This window comes from Mustela nivalis, assembly GCF_964662115.1.
Source record: "Mustela nivalis genome assembly, chromosome: 10".
Lineage (NCBI taxonomy): Eukaryota > Metazoa > Chordata > Mammalia > Carnivora > Mustelidae > Mustela > Mustela nivalis.
Window position 1 is genome coordinate 76,004,042 of NC_139029.1, and position 18,704 is coordinate 76,022,745.

At 38.9% G+C, this 18,704-nt stretch overlaps 2 protein-coding genes across 8 annotated transcripts in view; one reads left to right on the top strand and one right to left on the bottom strand.

Annotated features, from left to right (window-relative positions):
• Positions 1-3,487, bottom strand: part of GLMN (glomulin, FKBP associated protein) — a 34,708-nt gene extending 31,221 nt beyond the window's left edge. Inside the window, exons 1-3 of the mRNA XM_082688686.1 lie at positions 3,408-3,487; positions 2,516-2,581; positions 1,987-2,112 (exon numbers count right to left, since the gene is read on the bottom strand). Coding sequence (XP_082544812.1) covers positions 1,987-2,112; positions 2,516-2,554 — 165 coding nt within the window. The 5' untranslated portion in view covers positions 2,555-2,581; positions 3,408-3,487. The remainder of the gene's footprint in view (positions 1-1,986; positions 2,113-2,515; positions 2,582-3,407) is intronic.
• The window catches only part of RPAP2 (RNA polymerase II associated protein 2), a 108,808-nt gene continuing 93,584 nt past the window's right edge, over positions 3,481-18,704 (top strand). For all 7 annotated transcript variants that reach the window (XR_014300051.1, XR_014300052.1, XM_082688682.1 and 4 more), the window contains exons 1-5: positions 3,481-3,643; positions 4,320-4,365; positions 8,624-8,738; positions 18,145-18,243; positions 18,461-18,526. Coding sequence is in view for 5 of the 7 variants with exons in the window: in XM_082688682.1 (XP_082544808.1) it covers positions 3,571-3,643; positions 4,320-4,365; positions 8,624-8,738; positions 18,145-18,243; positions 18,461-18,526 (399 nt within the window). In the remaining 2 variants the exon portion in view is untranslated. The remainder of the gene's footprint in view (positions 3,644-4,319; positions 4,366-8,623; positions 8,739-18,144; positions 18,244-18,460; positions 18,527-18,704) is intronic.

The following is an 18,704-nucleotide window of genomic DNA, read 5'->3' on the forward strand; positions in this document are numbered from 1 at the left end:
GTGGCAGAACCAGAACCTGCCCATCTCCAAAGCCTCTGCGTTTCCCACTATACCTGTGGTTTTCAATGGGGACAATTTTGTTCCCTGTCAACCAGGGACATTTGGCAATCTGGAGACAATTTTGATTGTCATTACGGAGTTGTGGGAGGTGGGGAGTGGGGAGTTTTGCTACAAAATATCTTGAGTACTAATGTTGAGAAGCCCTGTTCTATAGGACAAACTATTCATACAGCCTTTTTTTTTTTTTTTTAAATTTACACAAAGCAGAGTAATAGTAAATCTTCATCGATTCTGTCTGGCAAGAAAATGAAGCTGCCGTCAGTTTGAAACACTTTCTTATCGGTGTTTGAACCTCTGAATTTAGCAGACCACACATTACAAAAGTGATTCTCAAGCCAAGACAAACTCACTATGCTTAAAAATATCACAATCACCTAATTTTCTTTCTTTTTTTTTTGTTTCAAGTGTTTATTTAAATTCTACTTAACACAATCACCTAATTTTTTTAAAGGATTTATTTTTTTTTAGAGAGGCAGAGAGAGTGAGTGAGGGAATGGGGGGGAGGGGAGAGTAGAGGGAGAGGGAGAATCTCCAGCAGACTCCCAGCTGAGCACAAAGGCCTGGACACAGGGCTCAGTCCCACAACCCAGAGATCATGGTCAGGAGTCAGATGCTTAAGTGACTAAGCCACCCAAGTGCCTCAATCACCTAATTTCTAATAATGATGCACAAATCTGCACTTTAATCTCCTGTTCCTTGACTGACCTCCAAACATTACTTTTCAACTGCCTGCTGCATCTTTAAATATTTCCAAAGTAAATTTACTTGCACTCCTTCAAGAAATTCTCTCTTCTTAGGTTACCCTTTTTCTGTTCAGGATATAATATATTATCTTCCTGGGGGCTAGAAACCCAGTCATCACAATCAATTAGTCCCTTTTAACACCCTAAAACTTCCTTGTAAGTGCTACACAGTGCCAACTGGAGAGTGGTTAAGAGCTCTGAAACCAGGCTGCAGAGATCTGAACCCTAGATGTTACATAAAAATTGAGTTACTTCTGGACTAGTCACTTATCTTTCAGTGACTGTTTCCTTATCTACAGAATGAATTTAACCATACCTTATGGGATTCTGGGAAGCTAAATGAGTTAACAGATGTAAAGCATTTAGGACAGCATCTAGCACATGGTAAATGTTTAACAAATATTGGCCATTATTAAATTTATTATTATTAGCTATAAGTAAGGTACTCTCAAAGGTTATCCTTTGAGAGCACAATTGGGAGACATCAAGGAGTTAAAGAAAATATTAAATAATCATAGCTGTATGATATCAGCAAGGCCATCTAGGTCTCCTCCTATTCTGATTCTACGCACCCAAATATTATCTTTTCCTTTTACTTAAGATTTTATGTATTTACTTGAGAGAGAGAGAGGAAGATGCAAATTCCCTGCTGAGCAGGGAGCCCCAAGCAGGACTCAATCCCAGGACCCCAGAATCAAGACCTGAGCAGAAGGCAGACGCTTAATTGATCAAGCCACCCAGGCACCCCTCCCCCCCAAATATTATCCTACTTATTTGGTTTTCCATATTCATTTGGCTGAAAGAAGAGAATGTGCTGATCACCAAAAATGAGTATCTAGGTTTCCTGATACTTATAGTACTAAATGTAAATTAATAATCCCAATGCCACTTTTGATCCCTAAACCAGCCATAATCCCTACTCTTTTAAAGCATTTTACTTACAGTTTGACTATCATTTATTCTGCCTTCTTATTGCTAGTTGTTTACATACTTATCTCTTCCACCAGACTATAAGTAGCTTCAAGTATGTGGATAGCCCTAATTCCTTTTTTGTTTTCTACTTTCTTACTGTAGAAATTTAATCCTTAAAAGTTTGGTGAATAAATAAGTGGACAAATAATAGTATCATGTAGCTGTTATCTCCTAGTAAAGACTAAGAAGTACTCATAAACATTGTACTTACCTTATTCTTTTCATTTTGAATAATTTCTAATAGCTGCTCTATATGTCCTTCATCTATGCATCTTTGGCCTGCTAACTGAAATAGGCCAAAATCTTCTTCTTTAAAGTCTTGTTCTTCTAGGATTTGCTGACAGAAACAGAATGAAGACAAACATGTTTTGGTGAGTAAAAATTTAACAACTACTTAACTTTATTCTCTCTGGAAAAAAAAGGAAATCTGTTTGAATTCTAGTTAAGTTGCACATAAGCATATGTGTAAAAATTAGGATAAGCCTAAAAAGTACTTTAATGAATGATCTTGAAATCCAGTCTGCCAAAAAATCCTACAATAAGGATTAATATTAAAAATTTAAAAGGTTAGACAAGTAGGTCACTTGGAGAAATAATCCAATCTGCCTTCCAGCCCTCCTGCTATTTATTCACAGGTCAAACAAAGCAAGGATTAAAGAAGATAAGCAATTTGAGTGTCCCTAATTATAACTAAAAATAATCTGGTATTTAACTTTATGAAAAGAAAAAAAATTACTTACACATCTCATTATTATGGATTGAAGCTCTTCTACAGCCATCCCTCGTTATTTTTCCTAGTTTTGATGCTGAAATATAAAAGTTAACTATCAGTGATACTAAAGTATTAATAAGTTATGTTTCATTCTGATGAATTACTATTAAATACAGTAAGAAAAAAATGTGAAGGTTTAATGCTGAAATATTTTTACAGAAAGCATCTTAGCCTAAGAAGTAAAAAATTTGCATCTTTTAAGTTTTCTAGGAAAACAGTTTTGAAAGACACTTGAAAAAAAAAAAATCCTATATGGTACACGCCCCACAGGAGCGCAAATATGGACTAAGTAAATGGCTTTAAAAAGGCAAAGTATTTCTTTTCTGAAAAAATTTCCGAAAATAGTTCCTGAAGTCAATTCTAGTCATTAGGGAATCAAAAAATTTTTTTCCGTGTCCCAATTCACAAAAATTGGAACCAATAAAATACATCCAGAGTGGGTGAAAGTTCAGATCAGATGCCTACCGCCCCAAGTGTGACCCGGACATTTTGCTGTAAGAGATGCAGTCCCCCAAATAATCCAGTTGGTGTAATCCCTGTATCGCACTGAGACGAAGGAACCAGCAGCCCTCAGGGGAGCACCGTTCCGTTCCCGCAGGCCCAGCGGGAAAACCCAGCCCCAGGCCCGCAGCGGGGGTACGGGTCAGCCGGGTCCTCACGGCCGCGCGCTCCAGGGCGGCTAAAACTCCAGCGCGCGTGCGGAGTGCATCCAAGGGAAGCCATTTCTCCCGATTCCTGCTCGCCTAGGCATTCGGGCCCCATGACCTCGCGGGGCTTTGCAGGCCGTGGCGCCAGGTCCTCCGCGGCTCACAGCTGGTTGTTATCCCGGACCTCCGGGACTCCCAGGGACGAACACTTACCCGACCGACCTCTCGCTGTTCTCTGCGCCCTCCTCCAGCAACTCCGGCCGCGCAGGCCTCTCTCCGGGCCCCGCCCCGCCGGCCCCGCCCCGCGCTACGCGAGGGGAGGTGGAGCCTCAAAGGGAGAAGCCGGCGCCGGCCTAACCCTCTGACGACGCTTCCCATGGCAGACTCCGCCGGGCACCGTTCTGCCCACCTCAAGGCCCGGGGGCCCCGCGCCTCCCGAAACGCCGCAGGTAGGAAAATGGGCCTCTTCCCACGTTTGCACCCTGAGAACTGAGCCCTACAGGGTTCCACACTAAGGCGGGGCACACCGGAAAGACCGCTCCAGTAGCGGAGGTCCCTAGGGCGGAGAAGGCCGAGAACGCCCCATCACCGTCCTGGGTCTTCTGGAAAAGACCTCCGGCCAAAGCCCCACCTCTTTACAGTAGTGTTCCAAGATTTTCCCCGGAATGGGCTGTCTCTGAGGGAAAGGGAGTCGAGGTGCAGGAGTCTAGAGCTGGCTTGCCAGAGTGGGCAAGTGACCAGGACAGCTCACCTTGGAGATGTACTGCTGCTTTGGTCCCCAGTTCCTCTGAGGTGTCACTCCCAGCCTCGGGCTTTCCCTGTGAGCGACATTCGGGGGACAGAGACAGGTTGCCTCTAAAAGTATCCGTATCTCAGATTTTCAGGAGGACATAACTGTGCAGATGTGGTACGTGAGAAAATACAACCCCCAAAGAGATACATTTTAACCAAGAGAAATTCGGAAATAACACAAGCAAACTGAATTTCCTGCCCATTTCATTTGCTTTATTCGTAGGATTGGAAAGTAATGTGTGGGGAAAAGAAAAAACGGTGGCAGTTTGAGTAGGAATCTGTCCTATAAACTAGTTTGTGTAGACTTGACCTACTATTTTATTATTATTGCAGGTGCTAAACAGACAAATGCCTTAAAACAAGAAGATGCTTCTAAAAGGTATGAGAACTACTTGGAAAACTGCATTAACATATATATCTGCTTGTCTCATGTTTAAAAACAATGGGTTATACCTTAGAAAAAATTATTATGGAAGAGAAGGGGAAGATCTGAGAAGCATTATAAATTCTCATACAGACTCATTGTATCTTTCCACTCAGGTTTTAAGAAAACTAAATCAAGACCCTATTAGATTGCTGGTGAAGGAAGGAGTATCTGTAGAAAGTAAACATTCTTGAATTAACCAGGTACTCCTTTTTCACTTCTTAGGTATGCTTGCCTCTCATTACTTTATGTGCCAGAGACCCCAAGAAGCTCTTACTGTTGTTTGTTTACATTGTGTCCATATTTTCAGCAAAAAGTCCTATTCTGTTTCTTGGCCTTTCCTAAAAAGGCTAGATTTATCTCCCGTAACAAAAAAGTTTTTAGAATAGGAGTAGTCTCTGAAAATGTTTAAAATACATATATCTGTGGTTTATCCTTTAACAAAAAAAAGATGTATTTATTTTAGAGAGAGGGTGCAAGTGTTGAGGGGTTGGGGAGGGACAGAAGGAGAAAGAAAGAGAATCTCAAGCAGACTTTCCAATGAGCACAGAGCCCGATTCAGGTCTTGATCTCACACCCTGAGATCATGACCTGAGCTGTAATTAAGAGTCAGTGTTTAACCACCTGAGACCCCCAGGCACCTCTGTGATTTCTCCTTTATCAGGCAGATATTGGCTTTCATTTGCTCATTCTTTCAAAAATTATTTACCAAATGTGAGATATGCCAGACCTATGTTAGGCCCTGAGGATATGGTTTTGAGCAGAATAAACACAGTTCCTTTCTAGTGGAACAGAGAAATACCAATTAAATTATCACAATTGAATACATAGTTACATACTATTATAAGTGCTGTAAAGGAAAAGACTATGATGTTATCAGGTGGAACTAAGAGGAGTTCAAATTAGCTGGGGATTATCAGGGAAAGACTTCTCCAAGGAAGTAATAAGCTGAGACCTGAAGGTAAGTAGGCATTAACCAGAGAGTCCTGAGGAGAGACCTCCAGCCAGAGATGACAGTGGGTATAAAGACCCTGAGAGAAGAAAAAGCTCAATAAGTTCAAAGAAAGGAAGGATACTGGGGTAGTGTATGGCATTTTGAGCAAGGGAAGAAAGGAGCATAGGAAAAACTTAGACAGGATTCTATTCATGTAGTATCTAGTGGGCCGTGGTGATAAATTTAGATTTTCTAAGTGCAAATAGAAAAACTTTAAGAGAGTGATGGAATTTAAGTTGAAAAATTTTTTTAAAGATTTTATATATTTACTTGACACAGAGATCACAAGTAGGCAGAGAGGCAGGCAGAGAGAGAGAGAGAGAGAGGGGAAGCAAGCTCCCTGCTGAGCAAAGAACTGTATGTGGAGCTCCATCCCAGGACCCTGAGATCATGACCTGAACAGAAGGCAGAGGCTTAACCCACTGAGCCACCCAGGCACCTAATTTAAAAATTTAAGATGTTAGGAATGGTGGTCATCTAGGAATGGAGAAATCGGATGTATTTGAGATCTGGTGGGGATTTTTTGGGTTTTTTTTGAAGATTTATTTATCAGAGAGAGAGAATGCACATGAGCGGAAGGTGCAGAAGGAAAGGGAGAGAGAATCGCAAGCTGATACCACCTGAGTGAGGAGTCTGAGGAGGGGCTCAATCCCATGACACTGACATCACGAACTGAGTGGAAACCAAGAGTCAGATACTTAACCGACTGTACCATCCAACCGCCCCTTGCGATCTGTTTTAGAGAGTATTTCCCTGTGGAGCATCATGATTATACTGACTTAGTTTTATGGCAAGAGTAAAGTTAATATTGATTATGATGGTAATTTGCAATGTTCCTCAATAGTGATCTGACCACAAACCCAAGGAGTTCTTATTTTATTCTGAGCAGTACAGTGTGGGAAGTACAAATACACTGAGATATATTGTGAATAGATTATCCAGCATGATGAAACAATTAAAAATCCATGGGGGTAGGTAACCAAAAAGTTGTTGAAGGGAGTGATCCTTTATAAATCTATGCCAACTGAAGAATACTTCTACATTCAATCCAACCAAATACTATTAAGCCAGAAATTAAGGAACTTTGCCAAAATATAAAATAATTCAACTGTTTTCACTAAGTTTTTTATTTAAAAATATTATTAACATGCAATGGGTTTATTGTTACTATTTTACAATGCATTAATAAGTGCTTTAAATTTTTCTCATTTTTTTTTAAGATTTTTTTTTTATTATTTATTTGACAGAGATCACAAGTAGGCAAGTAGGCAGAGGCAGAGAGAGAGAGGAGGAAGCAGGCTCCCCGCCAAGCAGAGTGCCCGATGCGGGGCTTGATTCCAGGACCCTGGGACCATGACCCGAGCCAAAGGCAGAGGCTTTAACCCACTAAGCCATGCAGGCGCCACTAAATTTTTCTCATTTTTAATCCAAGTATTACAAATATCAATACAGATAAGCCACATAAGCAGAAGTTATAATTTTAAGTGTGAAGAAATACTGAGACCAAAAAAATTGAGAACCACTGCTGTATACCATACTACCTGTCATCATTTAGGATAGAGGGCAAAAGTGAGATAGGGCTGTTCATGGAAAGCAGCTCTAGGCATCAGTTAAGAGTGAGTGTGACTCTTACTTCAGGTTGATGTAGTTAATACTTTGAGTCAGCATTTCCTTAGTGCAAGTTGTAGACTGATCCTAGTACCTGGCATAGCCTTTATTGGTGGGCAGCAATATGAGAAAAATAAAATAATGTTTTTCATAAAGCCAAATACATTTAAAATAAAGAACTGCTTTTTCATCTGTATTCATGTCTTTTATACTTCTTCGATGTAAGAATGGTCTTTATGAAATTGTAGGAGAACAGCTGTTAGTTGCAAAGTTCTTCTTGTTTTAATGTCCCTACTTGGCAATAGAAAGAGTGGGCAATCCAGTGTCATCCTTCTTTTTTGTAGAATATTATTAATACATATTATATTGTTTTTGTAGAATATTATTTTTCTAGGCAAGAAATTAGAGTCTAAAGTCTTGAGAGTCAATGAAAGTAGGGAGAAAAAAATGAATATAGATCTAGATATAGAGCCAAGTCGAAGCCCAAGAGACTGGCTGAGGTAGTTCTGGTAGGAAAGTAGAAACCAGTGCAGTATAGGACAAATAAGTTACCAAGATGGTAAGTATGTTTGGTCCTATGGCAAGGACTCTCAACCCTTTTGCATATTAGGATTATCTGGAGCACTTTTAAGAAAACACCAGTAACTAGATCCCATCCTCAGATATTTTGCTTGAGTTAGCCTGTACTAGGACCTAGGCATAATTAAAAGAAATCTCCTTAGATGATCCTAATGTGTAGTTAAGATTGAGAACCATTCTCCTAGAGCCATTGTCTGATCAGGTAGCCTCTGCTTTTATGTTCCATGATGTGTGGGTGCCAGCAAAGGCTGACGGTCCTGTTGGTACCAGGGCAAGGACCAGCCCTTATAGGAAGATTGTTTTCCTAAACTACATTGTCATGTCAATATCATTTTTTAATAAGACTTAATAACAAAAGTAAGTAAACACTTCTTTACAAATAGGACTCTATCTAGTCAATTGGGCTATCATTAACTTTTGAGACTTGACACAAATACATTTTTTTTTTTTGACACAAATACATTTTTACTTGTAAGAACAGCTGAAGTCTTTTTCCTCTCTAATCTTTCTGATTTCTAAGGATTTTAAAGGAAAAGTCCGTCTTTAGGTACACACAGGAGTGACTGAGGAGTATAAACAGTAACTGGCAAAAAGATTTCACCTCATTTTCTTCCTTGTGTTGTAAGTCTTGGATATCAAATAATCCTATTATTGTGGCAGACTTCTATGTGTTAATACTTTGAAAAGCATTGGATCAAAAGTAACAATACAAATTTAAATAGCAAAATAGCACATTATGTTTGTGATATGTTCTAAGAAAATTGGCTATGATAAAACAGTAAAATAACTTTTAAATTTTATTATTTTTTAATATTTTATTCATTCATTTGAGAGAGAGAGAGAAAGAGAGCAAGTGCATGCATAAGCAAGGGAAGAGGCAGAAGGAGAAGCAGATTCCCCCCTGAGCTGGGAGCCGGATGCTCAATCCCAGGAGGAGATCCTGACCTGAGCCAAACAGATGCTTAACCATCCGAGCCATCCAGGTGCCCCAAACGTTTAAATTTTAAATAATTTTTTGTTTTTTAATTTTAGGAGAGCAGAACTAGAAGCAGCTGTGAGAAAGAAAATTGAATTTGAGAGAAAAGCTCTACATATCGTTGAGCAGCTTTTAGAAGAGGATATTACAGAAGAATTCCTAAGGGAATGCGTATGTGTTAATTTGGGAAATTATGACATTTGTAGTATTAGATCTTTAAATCTATGCAGTCTGACACTTCTTATATTATAAAAATCTTTGAATCTGTTCTCAGTCACTAGATGCAGGTAGCATGCTGTATAATTCATGAATTTTAAAATAATCACCTATTATGCATTCCTTGTTGTATAATAACTTTAAAATACACTAATGAAAAATAACATACATATTTTACCCCTTAATAGTAGTTCTTTAAATAGGTCAGCTAATCTTACTTGATTTTCAGCACTTTGCACTAATTATCCTAATGTTATTTCCCATACTCTGTATTTTAGTAACAGAAAGTTGTTATTTTTTAAAAATTTCTTAATTTTTTATAAATATATTAGCCCTAGGGGTACAGGTCTGTGAATTGCCAAGTTTACACACTTCACAGCACTCACCATAGTACATACCCTCCCCAATGTCCATAACCCCACCACCCTCTCCCTACCACCCTCCCCTGGTCACCCTCAGTTTTTTTTTGTGACAGTAAGGGTCTCTTATGGTTTGTCTCCCTCTTGATCCATCTTGTTTCATTTATCCTTTTCTTACCCCCACAACCCTCACGTTGCATTTCCACTTCCTCATATCAGGGAGATCATATGATAGTTGTCTTTCTCCGCTTGACTTATTTCGCTAAGCATAATACCCTTTAGTTCCATCCATGTCATCGCAAATGGCAAGATTTCATTTCTTTTGATGGCTGCATAGTATTCCATTGTGTATATATACCACATCTTCTTTATCCATTCATCTGTTGATGGACATCTAGGTTCTTTCCATAGTTTGGCTATTGTGGACATTGCTGCTATAAACATTCTGGTGCATGTGCCCCTTCGGAACACACCATTTGTATCTTTAGAGTAAATACCCAGTAGTGCGATTGCTGGATCATAGGGTAGCTCTATTTTCAACTTTTTGAGGAACCTCCGTGCTGTTTTTGGATATTAGCCCTTTATCTGATATGTCGTTTGCAAATATCTTCTCCCATTCTGTCAGTTGTCTTTTGGTTTTGTTAACTGTTTCCTTTGCTGTGGAAAAGCTTTTGATCTTGATGAAGTCCCAATAGTTCATTTTTGCCCTTGCTTCCCTTGCCTTTGGCGATGTTCCTAGGAAGAAGTTGCTGCAGCTGAGGTCGAAGAGGTTGCCGCCTGTTTTCTCCTCAAGGATTTTGATAGATTCCTTTCTCACATTGAGGTCCTTCTTCCATTTTGAGTCTATTTTTGTATGTGGGGTGAGGAAATGGTCCAATTTCATTTTTCTGCATGTGGCTGTCCAGTTTTCCCAGCACCATTTTTTGAAGAGGCTGTCTTTTTTCCACTGGACGTTCTTTCCTGCTTTGTCGTAGATTAGTTGACCATAGAGTTGAGGGTCTATTTCTGGGCTCTCTATTCTGTTTCATTGATTTATGTGTCCGTTTTTCTGCCAGTACCATACTATCTTGATGATGACAGCTTTATAATAGAGCTTGAAGTCGGAATTGTGATACCACCAACTTTGGCTTTCTTTTTCAATATTCCTTTGGCTATTCGAGGTCTTTTCTGGTTCCATATAAATTTTAGGATTATTTGTTCCATTTCTTTGAAAAAAATGGATGGGATTTTGATAGGGATTGCATTAAATATGTAGATTGCTTTGGGAAGCATAGACATTTTCACATGTCTATGTGAAATGTTTGGTGTCTGCATATAACCCCCTCATTTTCACAGTATTTGTTTTTCCAATCCATGAGCATGGAACGCTTTTCCATTTCTTTATGTCTTCCTCAATTTCAGAAAGTTATTATTTGTTAATGTAGTTCTATTAGTGTTGATATTTTAAAAACCTGGAATATAGATCATTTTTTATTTAACACATAATGAGAATTATAATCTGCATTAAAATTTTTTTTTTCTTTTAATAGCTCTATTGCAATAAAATTTTCAATGAAAATTTGTTATATCCTCATAATCTTTAAGAGAAAAAAGAAAAGGAAAATTAAAACTCAGAGCTCCCATTGCAAAAATAATTATCGGTGTAGCTCAGAGATTTTCCTAAACAAGAGGAATATAAATGGGATTTTTTTGTATGATGTTATGTTAGTCACCATACAGTTCATCATTAGTTTTTGATGTAGTATTCCATGATTTTTTTTTAATATAATTTTTTATTTTTTATAAACATATATTTTTATCCCCAGGGGTACAGGTCTGTGAATCACCAGGTTTACACACTTCACAGCACTCACCAAAACACATACCCTCCCCAATGTCCATAATACCACCCCCTTCTCCCAAACCCCCTCCCCCCAGCAACCCTCAGTTTGTTTTGTGAGATTAAGAGTCACTTATGGTTTGTCTCCCTCCCAATCCCATCTTCTTTCATTTATTCTTCTCGTACCCACTTAAGCCCCCATGTTGCATCACCACTTCCTCATATCAGGGAGATCATATGATACTTGTCTTTCTCCGCTTGACTTATTTCGCTAAGCATGATACGCTCTAGTTCCATCCATGTTGTCGCAAATGGCAAGATTTCATTTCTTTTGATGGCTGCATAGTATTCCGTTGTGTATATATACCACATCTTTTTGATCCATTCATCTGTTGATGGACATTTAGGTTCTTTCCATAGTTTGGCTATTGTGGACATTGCTGCTATAAACATTCGAGTACACGTGCCCCTTTGGATCACTACGTTTGTATCTTTAGGGTAAATACCCAATAGTGCAATTGCTGGGTCATAGGGCAGTTCTATTTTCAACATTTTGAGGAACCTCCATGCTGTTTTCCAGAGAGGTTGCACCAGCTTGCATTCCCACCAACAGTGTAGGAGGGTTCCCCTTTCTCCGCATCCTCGCCAGCATCTGTCATTTCCTGACTTGTTGATTTTAGCCATTCTGACTGGTGTGAGGTGATATCTCATTGTGGTTTTGATTTGTATTTCCCTGATGCCGAGTGATATGGAGCACTTTTTCATGTGTCTGTTGGCCATCTGGATGTCTTCTTTGCAGAAATGTCTGTTCATGTCCTCTGCCCATTTCTTGATTGGATTATTTGTTCTTTGGGTGTTGAGTTTGCTAAGTTCTTTATAGATTCTGGACACTAGTCCTTTATCTGATATGTCGTTTGCAAATATCTTCTCCCATTCTGTCAGTTGTCTTTTGATTTTGTTAACTGTTTCCTTTGCTGTGCAAAAGCTTTTGATCTTGATGAAATCCCAATAGTTCATTTTTTCCCTTGCTTCCCTTGCCTTTTGCGTTGTTCCCAGGAAGATGTTGCTGCGGCTGAGGTCGAAGAGGTTGCTGCCTGTGTTCTCCTCAAGGATTTTGATGGATTCCTTTCGCACATTGAGGTCCTTCATCCATTTTGAGTCTATTTTTGTGTGTGGTGTAAGGAAATGGTCCAATTTCATTTTTCTGCATGTGGCTGTCCAATTTTCCCAGCACCATTTATTGAAGAGGCTGTCTTTTCTCCATTGGACATTCTTTCCTGCTTTGTCGAAGATGAGTTGACCATAGATTTGAGGGTCTATTTCTGGGCTCTCTATTCTGTTCCATTGATCTATGTGTCTGTTTTTGTGCCAGTACCATGCTGTCTTGATGATGACAGCTTTGTAATAGAGCTTGAAATCCGGGATTGTGATGCCACCAACGTTGGCTTTCTTTTTCAATATCCCTTTAGCTATTCGAGGTCTTTTCTGGTTCCATATAAATTTTAGAATTTGTTCCATTTCTTTGAAAAAGATGGATGGTACTTTGATAGGAATTGCATTAAATGTGTAGATTGCTTTAGGTAACATAGACATTTTCACAATATTTATTCTTCCAATCCAGGAGCATGGAACATTTTTCCATTTCTTTGTGTCTTCCTCAATTTCTTTAATGAGTACTTTATAGTTTTCTGAGTATAGATTCTGTGTCTCTTTGGTTAGGTTTATTCCTAGGTATCTTATGGTTTTGGGTGCAATTGTAAATGGGATTGACTCCTTAATTTCCCTTTCTTCTGTCTTGCTGTTGGTGTAGAGAAATGCAACTGATTTCTGTGCATTGATTTTATATCCTGACACTTTACTGAATTCCTGTATAAGTTCTAGCAGTTTTGGAGTGGAGTCTTTTGGGTTTTCCACATATAGTATCATATCATCTGCGAAGAGTGATAATTTGACTTCTTCTTTGCCGATTTGGATGCCTTTAATTTCCTTTTGTTGTCTGATTGCTGAGGCTAGGACCTCTAGTACTATGTTGAATAGCAGTGGTGATAATGGACATCCCTGCCGTGTTCCTGACCTTAGCGGAAAAGCTTTCAGTTTTTCTCCATTGAGAATGATATTTGCGGTGGGTTTTTCATAGATGGCTTTGATGATATTGAGGTATGTGCCCTCTATCCCTACACTTTGAAGAGTTTTGATCAGGAAGGGATGCTGTACTTTGTCAAATGCTTTTTCAGCATCTATTGAGAGTATCATATGGTTCTTGTTCTTACTTTTATTGATGTGTTGTATCACATTGACTGATTTGCGGATGTTGAACCAACCTTGCAGCCCTGGAATAAATCCCACTTGGTCGTGGTGAATAATCTTTTTAATGTACTGTTGAATCCTATTGGCTAGTATTTTGTTGAGTATTTTCGCATCTGTGTTCATCAAGGATATCGGTCTATAGCTCTCTTTTTTGGTGGGATCCTTGCCTGGTTTTGGGATCAAGGTGATGCTGGCCTCATAAAATGAGTTTGGAAGTTTTCCTTCCATTTCTATTTTTTGGAACAGTTTCAGGAGAATAGGAATTAGTTCTTCTTTAAATGTTTGGTAGAATTCCCCCGGGAAGCCGTCTGGCCCTGGGCTTTTGTTTGTTTGGAGATTTTTAATGACTGTTTCAATCTCCTTACTGGTTATGGGTCTGTTCAGGCTTTCTATTTCTTCCTGGTTCAGTTGTGGTAGTTTATATGTTTCTAGGAATGCATCCATTTCTTCCAGATTGTCAAATTTATTGCCGTAGAGTTGCTCATAATATGTTCTGATAATTGTTTGTATTTCTTTGGTGTTAGTTGTGATCTCTCCTCTTTCATTCATGATTTTATTTATTTGGGTCCTTTCTCTTTTCTTTTTGATAAGTCGGGCCAGGGGTTTATCAATTTTATTAATTCTTTCAAAGAACCAGCTCCTAGTTTCGTTGATTTGTTCTATTGTTTTTTTGGTTTCTATTTCATTGATTTCTGCTCTGATCTTTATGATTTCTCTTCTCCTGCTAGGCTTAGGGTTTCTTTCTTGTTCTTTTTCCAGCTCCTTTAGGTGTAGGGTTAGATTGTGTACCTGAGACCTTTCTTGTTTCTTGAGAAAGGCTTGTACCGCTATATATTTTCCTCTCAGGACTGCCTTTGTTGTGTCCCACAGATTTTGAACCGTTGTATTTTCATTATCATTTGTTTCCATGATTTTTTTCAATTCTTCTTTAATTTCCCGGTTGACCCATTCATTCTTTAGAAGGATGCTGTTTAGTCTCCATGTATTTTGGTTCTTTTCAAACTTCCTTTTGTGGTTGAGTTCTAGCTTTAGAGCATTGTGGTCTGAAAATATGCAGGGAATGATCCCAATCTTTTGATACCGGTTGAGTCCTGATTTAGGACCGAGGATGTGATCTATTCTGGAGAATGTTCCATGTGCACTAGAGAAGAATGTGTAGTCTGTTGCTTTGGGATGAAATGTTCTGAATATATCTGTGATGTCCATCTGGTCCAGTGTGTCGTTTAAGGCCTTTATTTTCTTGCTGATCTTTTGCTTGGATGATCTGTCCATTTCAGTGAGGGGAGTGTTAAAGTCCCCTACTATTATTGTATTATTGTTGATGTGTTTCTTTGATTTTGTTATTAATTGGTTTATATAGTTGGCTGCTCCCACGTTGGGGGCATAGATATTTAAAATTGTTAAATCTTCTTGTTGGACAGACCCTTTGAGTATGATATAGTGTCCTTCCTCATCTCTTATTATAGTTTTTGGCTTAAAATCTAATTGATCTGCTATAAGGATTGCCACTCCTGCTTTCTTCTGATGTCCATTAGCATGGTAAATTCTTTTCCACCCCCTCACTTTAAATCTGGAGGTGTCTTCGGGCTTAAAATGAGTTTCTTGGAGGCAACATATAGATGGGTTTTGTTTTTTTATCCATTCTGATACCCTGTGTCTTTTGACAGGGGCATTTAGCCCATTCACATTCAGGGTAACTATTGAGAGATATGAATTTAGGGCCATTGTATTGCCTGTAAGGTGGCTGTTACTGTATATGGTCTCTGTTCCTTTCTGATCTACCACTTGTAGGATCTCTCTTTGTTTAGAGGACCCCTTTCAAGATTTCCTGTAGAGCTGGTTTGGTGTTTGCAAATTCTTTCAGTTGTTGTTTGTCCTGGAAGCTTTTAATCTCTCCTTCTATTTTCAATGATAGCCTAGCTGGATATAGTATTCTGGGCTGCATGTTTTTCTCATTTAGTGCTCTGAAAATTTCATGCCAGCTCTTTCTGGCCTGCCAGGTCTCTGTGGATAAGTCAGCTGCCAATCTAATATTTTTACCATTGTATGTTACAGACTTCTTTTCCCGGGCTGCTTTCAGGATTTTCTCTTTGTCACTGAGACTTGTAAATTTTACTATTAGGTGACGGGGTGTGGGCCTATTCTTATTGATTTTGAGGGGCGTTCTCTGAACCTCCTGAATTTTGATGCTTGTTCCCTTTGCCATATTGGGGAAATTCTCCCCAATAATTCTCTCTAGTATACCTTCTGCTCCCCTCTCTCTTTCTTCTTCTTCTGGAATCCCAATTATTCTAATGTTGTTTCGTCTTATGGTGTCACTTATCTCTCGAATTCTCCCCTCGTGGTCCAGTAGCTGTTTGTCCCTCTTTTGCTCAGCTTCTTTATTCTCTGTCATTTGGTCTTCTATATCACTAATTCTTTCTTCTGCCTCATTTATCCTAGCAGTGAGAGCCTCCATTTTTGATTGCACCTCATTAATAGCTTTTTTGATTTCAACTTGGTTAGATTTTAGTTCTTTTATTTCTCCAGAAAGGGCTTTTATATCTCTCGAGAGGGTTTCTCTAATATCTTCCATGCCTTTTTCGAGCCCGGCTAGAACCTTGAGAATTGTCATTCTGAACTCTAGGTCTGACATATTACCAATGTCTGTATTGATTAGGTCCCTAGCCTTCGGTACTGCCTCTTGTTCTTTTTTTTGTGTTGAATTTTTCCGTCTTGTCATTTTGTCCAGATAAGAGTATATGAAGGGGCAAGTAAAATACTAAAAGGGTGGCAACAACCCCAGGAAAATATGCTTTAACCAAATTAGAAGAGATCCAAAATCGTGAGGGGGGAGAAAGGGGATAAAAAGTGGTTCAAAAAGGAAACAATAAAAAAAAAGAAAAAAGAGAAAAAAAAAAAAGAATTTTTTAAAAAAAGAAAACACCTAAGAAAAATATAAAAAAGAAAAAAAATATATGTATTAGATAAACTAGTAAAAAATCGTTAAAAAAGAAAAAGGTAACAGTTAAAAAAAAAATTTTACCCGAAGGCAATAAAAAAAAAAAAAGAAAAAGAAAAAAATTAAATTAAATTAACCGCAAGACTAAAGAAAATCACAGGGAAAAAGCCATGAGTCCGTGCTTTGCTTTCTCCTCCTCTAGAATTCTGCTGCTCTCCTTGGTATTGAAACCGCACTCTTTGGTAGGTGAACTTGGTCTCGGCTGGATTTCTTGTTGATCTTCTGGGGGAGGGGCCTGTTGTAGTGATTCTCAAGTGTCTTTGCCCCAGGCGGAATTGCACCGCTTTTACCCGGGGCCGGGGTGAGTAATCCGCTTGGGTTTGCTTTCAGGAGCTTTTGTTCCCTGAGCGCTTTCCTTAGAGTTCCGGAGGACGGAAATACAAATGGCGGCCTCCTGGTCTCCGGCCCGGAGGAGCCGAGAGCCCAGGGCCGCACTCCTCAGTGCGCGCCCAGAGAACCGCGCTCAGTTACTCCCGTCTGCCTGACCTCCGGCCGCGCTCCAAGCTCACCGAGCCTGCGACCGGTTCAAGGTCACCCCGAGCTGCGAGCTTACTGTCGGCTCTGTCTCTGTAGCCGGCTTTCCTGTTCCAATACCCGCAAGCTCTGCGACACTCAGACACCCCCGATCCTTCTGTGACCCTGCGGGACCTGAGGCCACGCTGACCCCGTGTGGGCTTTGCCCCGGGTAGCCTCTGGAGCGATGTCCCTCAGCGGAACAGACTTTTAAAAGTCCTGATTTTGTGTGCGGTTGCTCCACCGCTTGCCGGGAGCCGGCCCCTCCCCCCAGGGTCTATCTTCCCGTCGCTTTGGATTCACTTCTCCGCCGGTCCTACCTTTCAGAAAGTGGTTGTTTTTCTGTTTCCAGAATTGCTGTTCTTCTTCTCTTTGATCTGCTGATGGATTTGCAGGTGTTTGCAATCTTTAGATAAGCTATCTAGCTGATCTCCGGCTAGCTGAAGTAGTCTCGGCCTGCTACTTCTCCGCCATCTTGACTCCTCTAGTATTCCATGATTTATTGTTTGCATATTAACACCCAGTGCTCCATGCAATCTGTGCCCTCCTTAAAACCCATCACCAGGCTCACCCATTCCCCCACGAATAGGATAATATTTAAATCAATATAGGTAACTACATCAGAATCTGCATGCATGATGACACTAAAGACAAAGACAAACCAGAAATGCTTCATTTGAAAGAAATATCTTGTATTATTCTTAGTAAAAAGTATTTTAGCCTCTGGGAAAACAAAAACTTGTTCAAAAATGATTTCACAGTTATGAAATAATTATGAATTGAGATTTAAACATGAAGATATATCAAGGGGAAATGTTTGGTGTCTGCATATAACCACCTCATCAGTTTCCTGTACAGTTTTCCAGAAGCTGGAAGATTTTGTACAAAAACTTGTCAGGAGTCACAATGACACCTTTGATATACTTTGTTTTTTAAGATAGTTCTTTAAAAACACATAAATTTTATTTTATTCTACATGGTTTAATTTTTAAATAATACATTTTTTAAATAAACTTTTCAGTGGTTTTCTTTGGAATAGCAATCACTATAGCACGCCACTTCTTTCTCCTGCCTCAGAATTATTTCATGAGCTGTATATCTACAAAGATGTATAGTCTATTGATAGAAGTCTTTTCAGGTTGTTGTTGTTTTTTTAAATAGCTAACATTTTTGAGTGCTTACTATGTGTTAAATGCTTTTCTAAGTGTATTTCTTTTCTTTTCTTCTCTGATTCTAACATCATACTTGTGAGATAGATCTATTATCCCTGTGTTTTCAGACGAAATCAGTGAGGCTTAGAGAGCTGATAAATGAACTTGTCCAATAATCTAGTGGGGCATTGCCCCTCTCATTTCGTTATAGGGGAGGTTCATCACACCAGCTCACTACAGCGATGTCGTGGATGAACGTTCTATTATTAAACTCTGCGGTTATCCGTTATGTCAGAAGAAACTAGGAGTTGTAAGTAATGAATTTTTTTAAATAGAAGCTTAAATTTTTTATATTTAACAAATATTTTGTAGATAAGACAAGAAATGAAACTGAGGCCATGAACTAATGACATGAGTTAGCCAAAGATATGATATGTAGATGATTTAATCTAGTAATCTAGTAACATAAAGTTTATATTTATTACTTGAATTCTTCTTAAGCTATACTTTCTTTTTTTTTTCTTTAGGTACCAAAACAGAAGTATAAAATTTCTACCAAAACCAATAAAGTATATGATATTACTGAAAGAAAGGTAAGTTTAAAGGCTATTCTCAATGTGGCAGTTATTTTTTAATATACTAAATGGAATTCTAAAAAGAATTGTTTGAAAAGTTTGCCTTTTAGAAAGTAGCCACGTTAAAAGTTTATTTGAAAATATTTCATTCAATGTGTTAGTAAAAATTGCTTGTACTTTAGTTAATACTTGAACA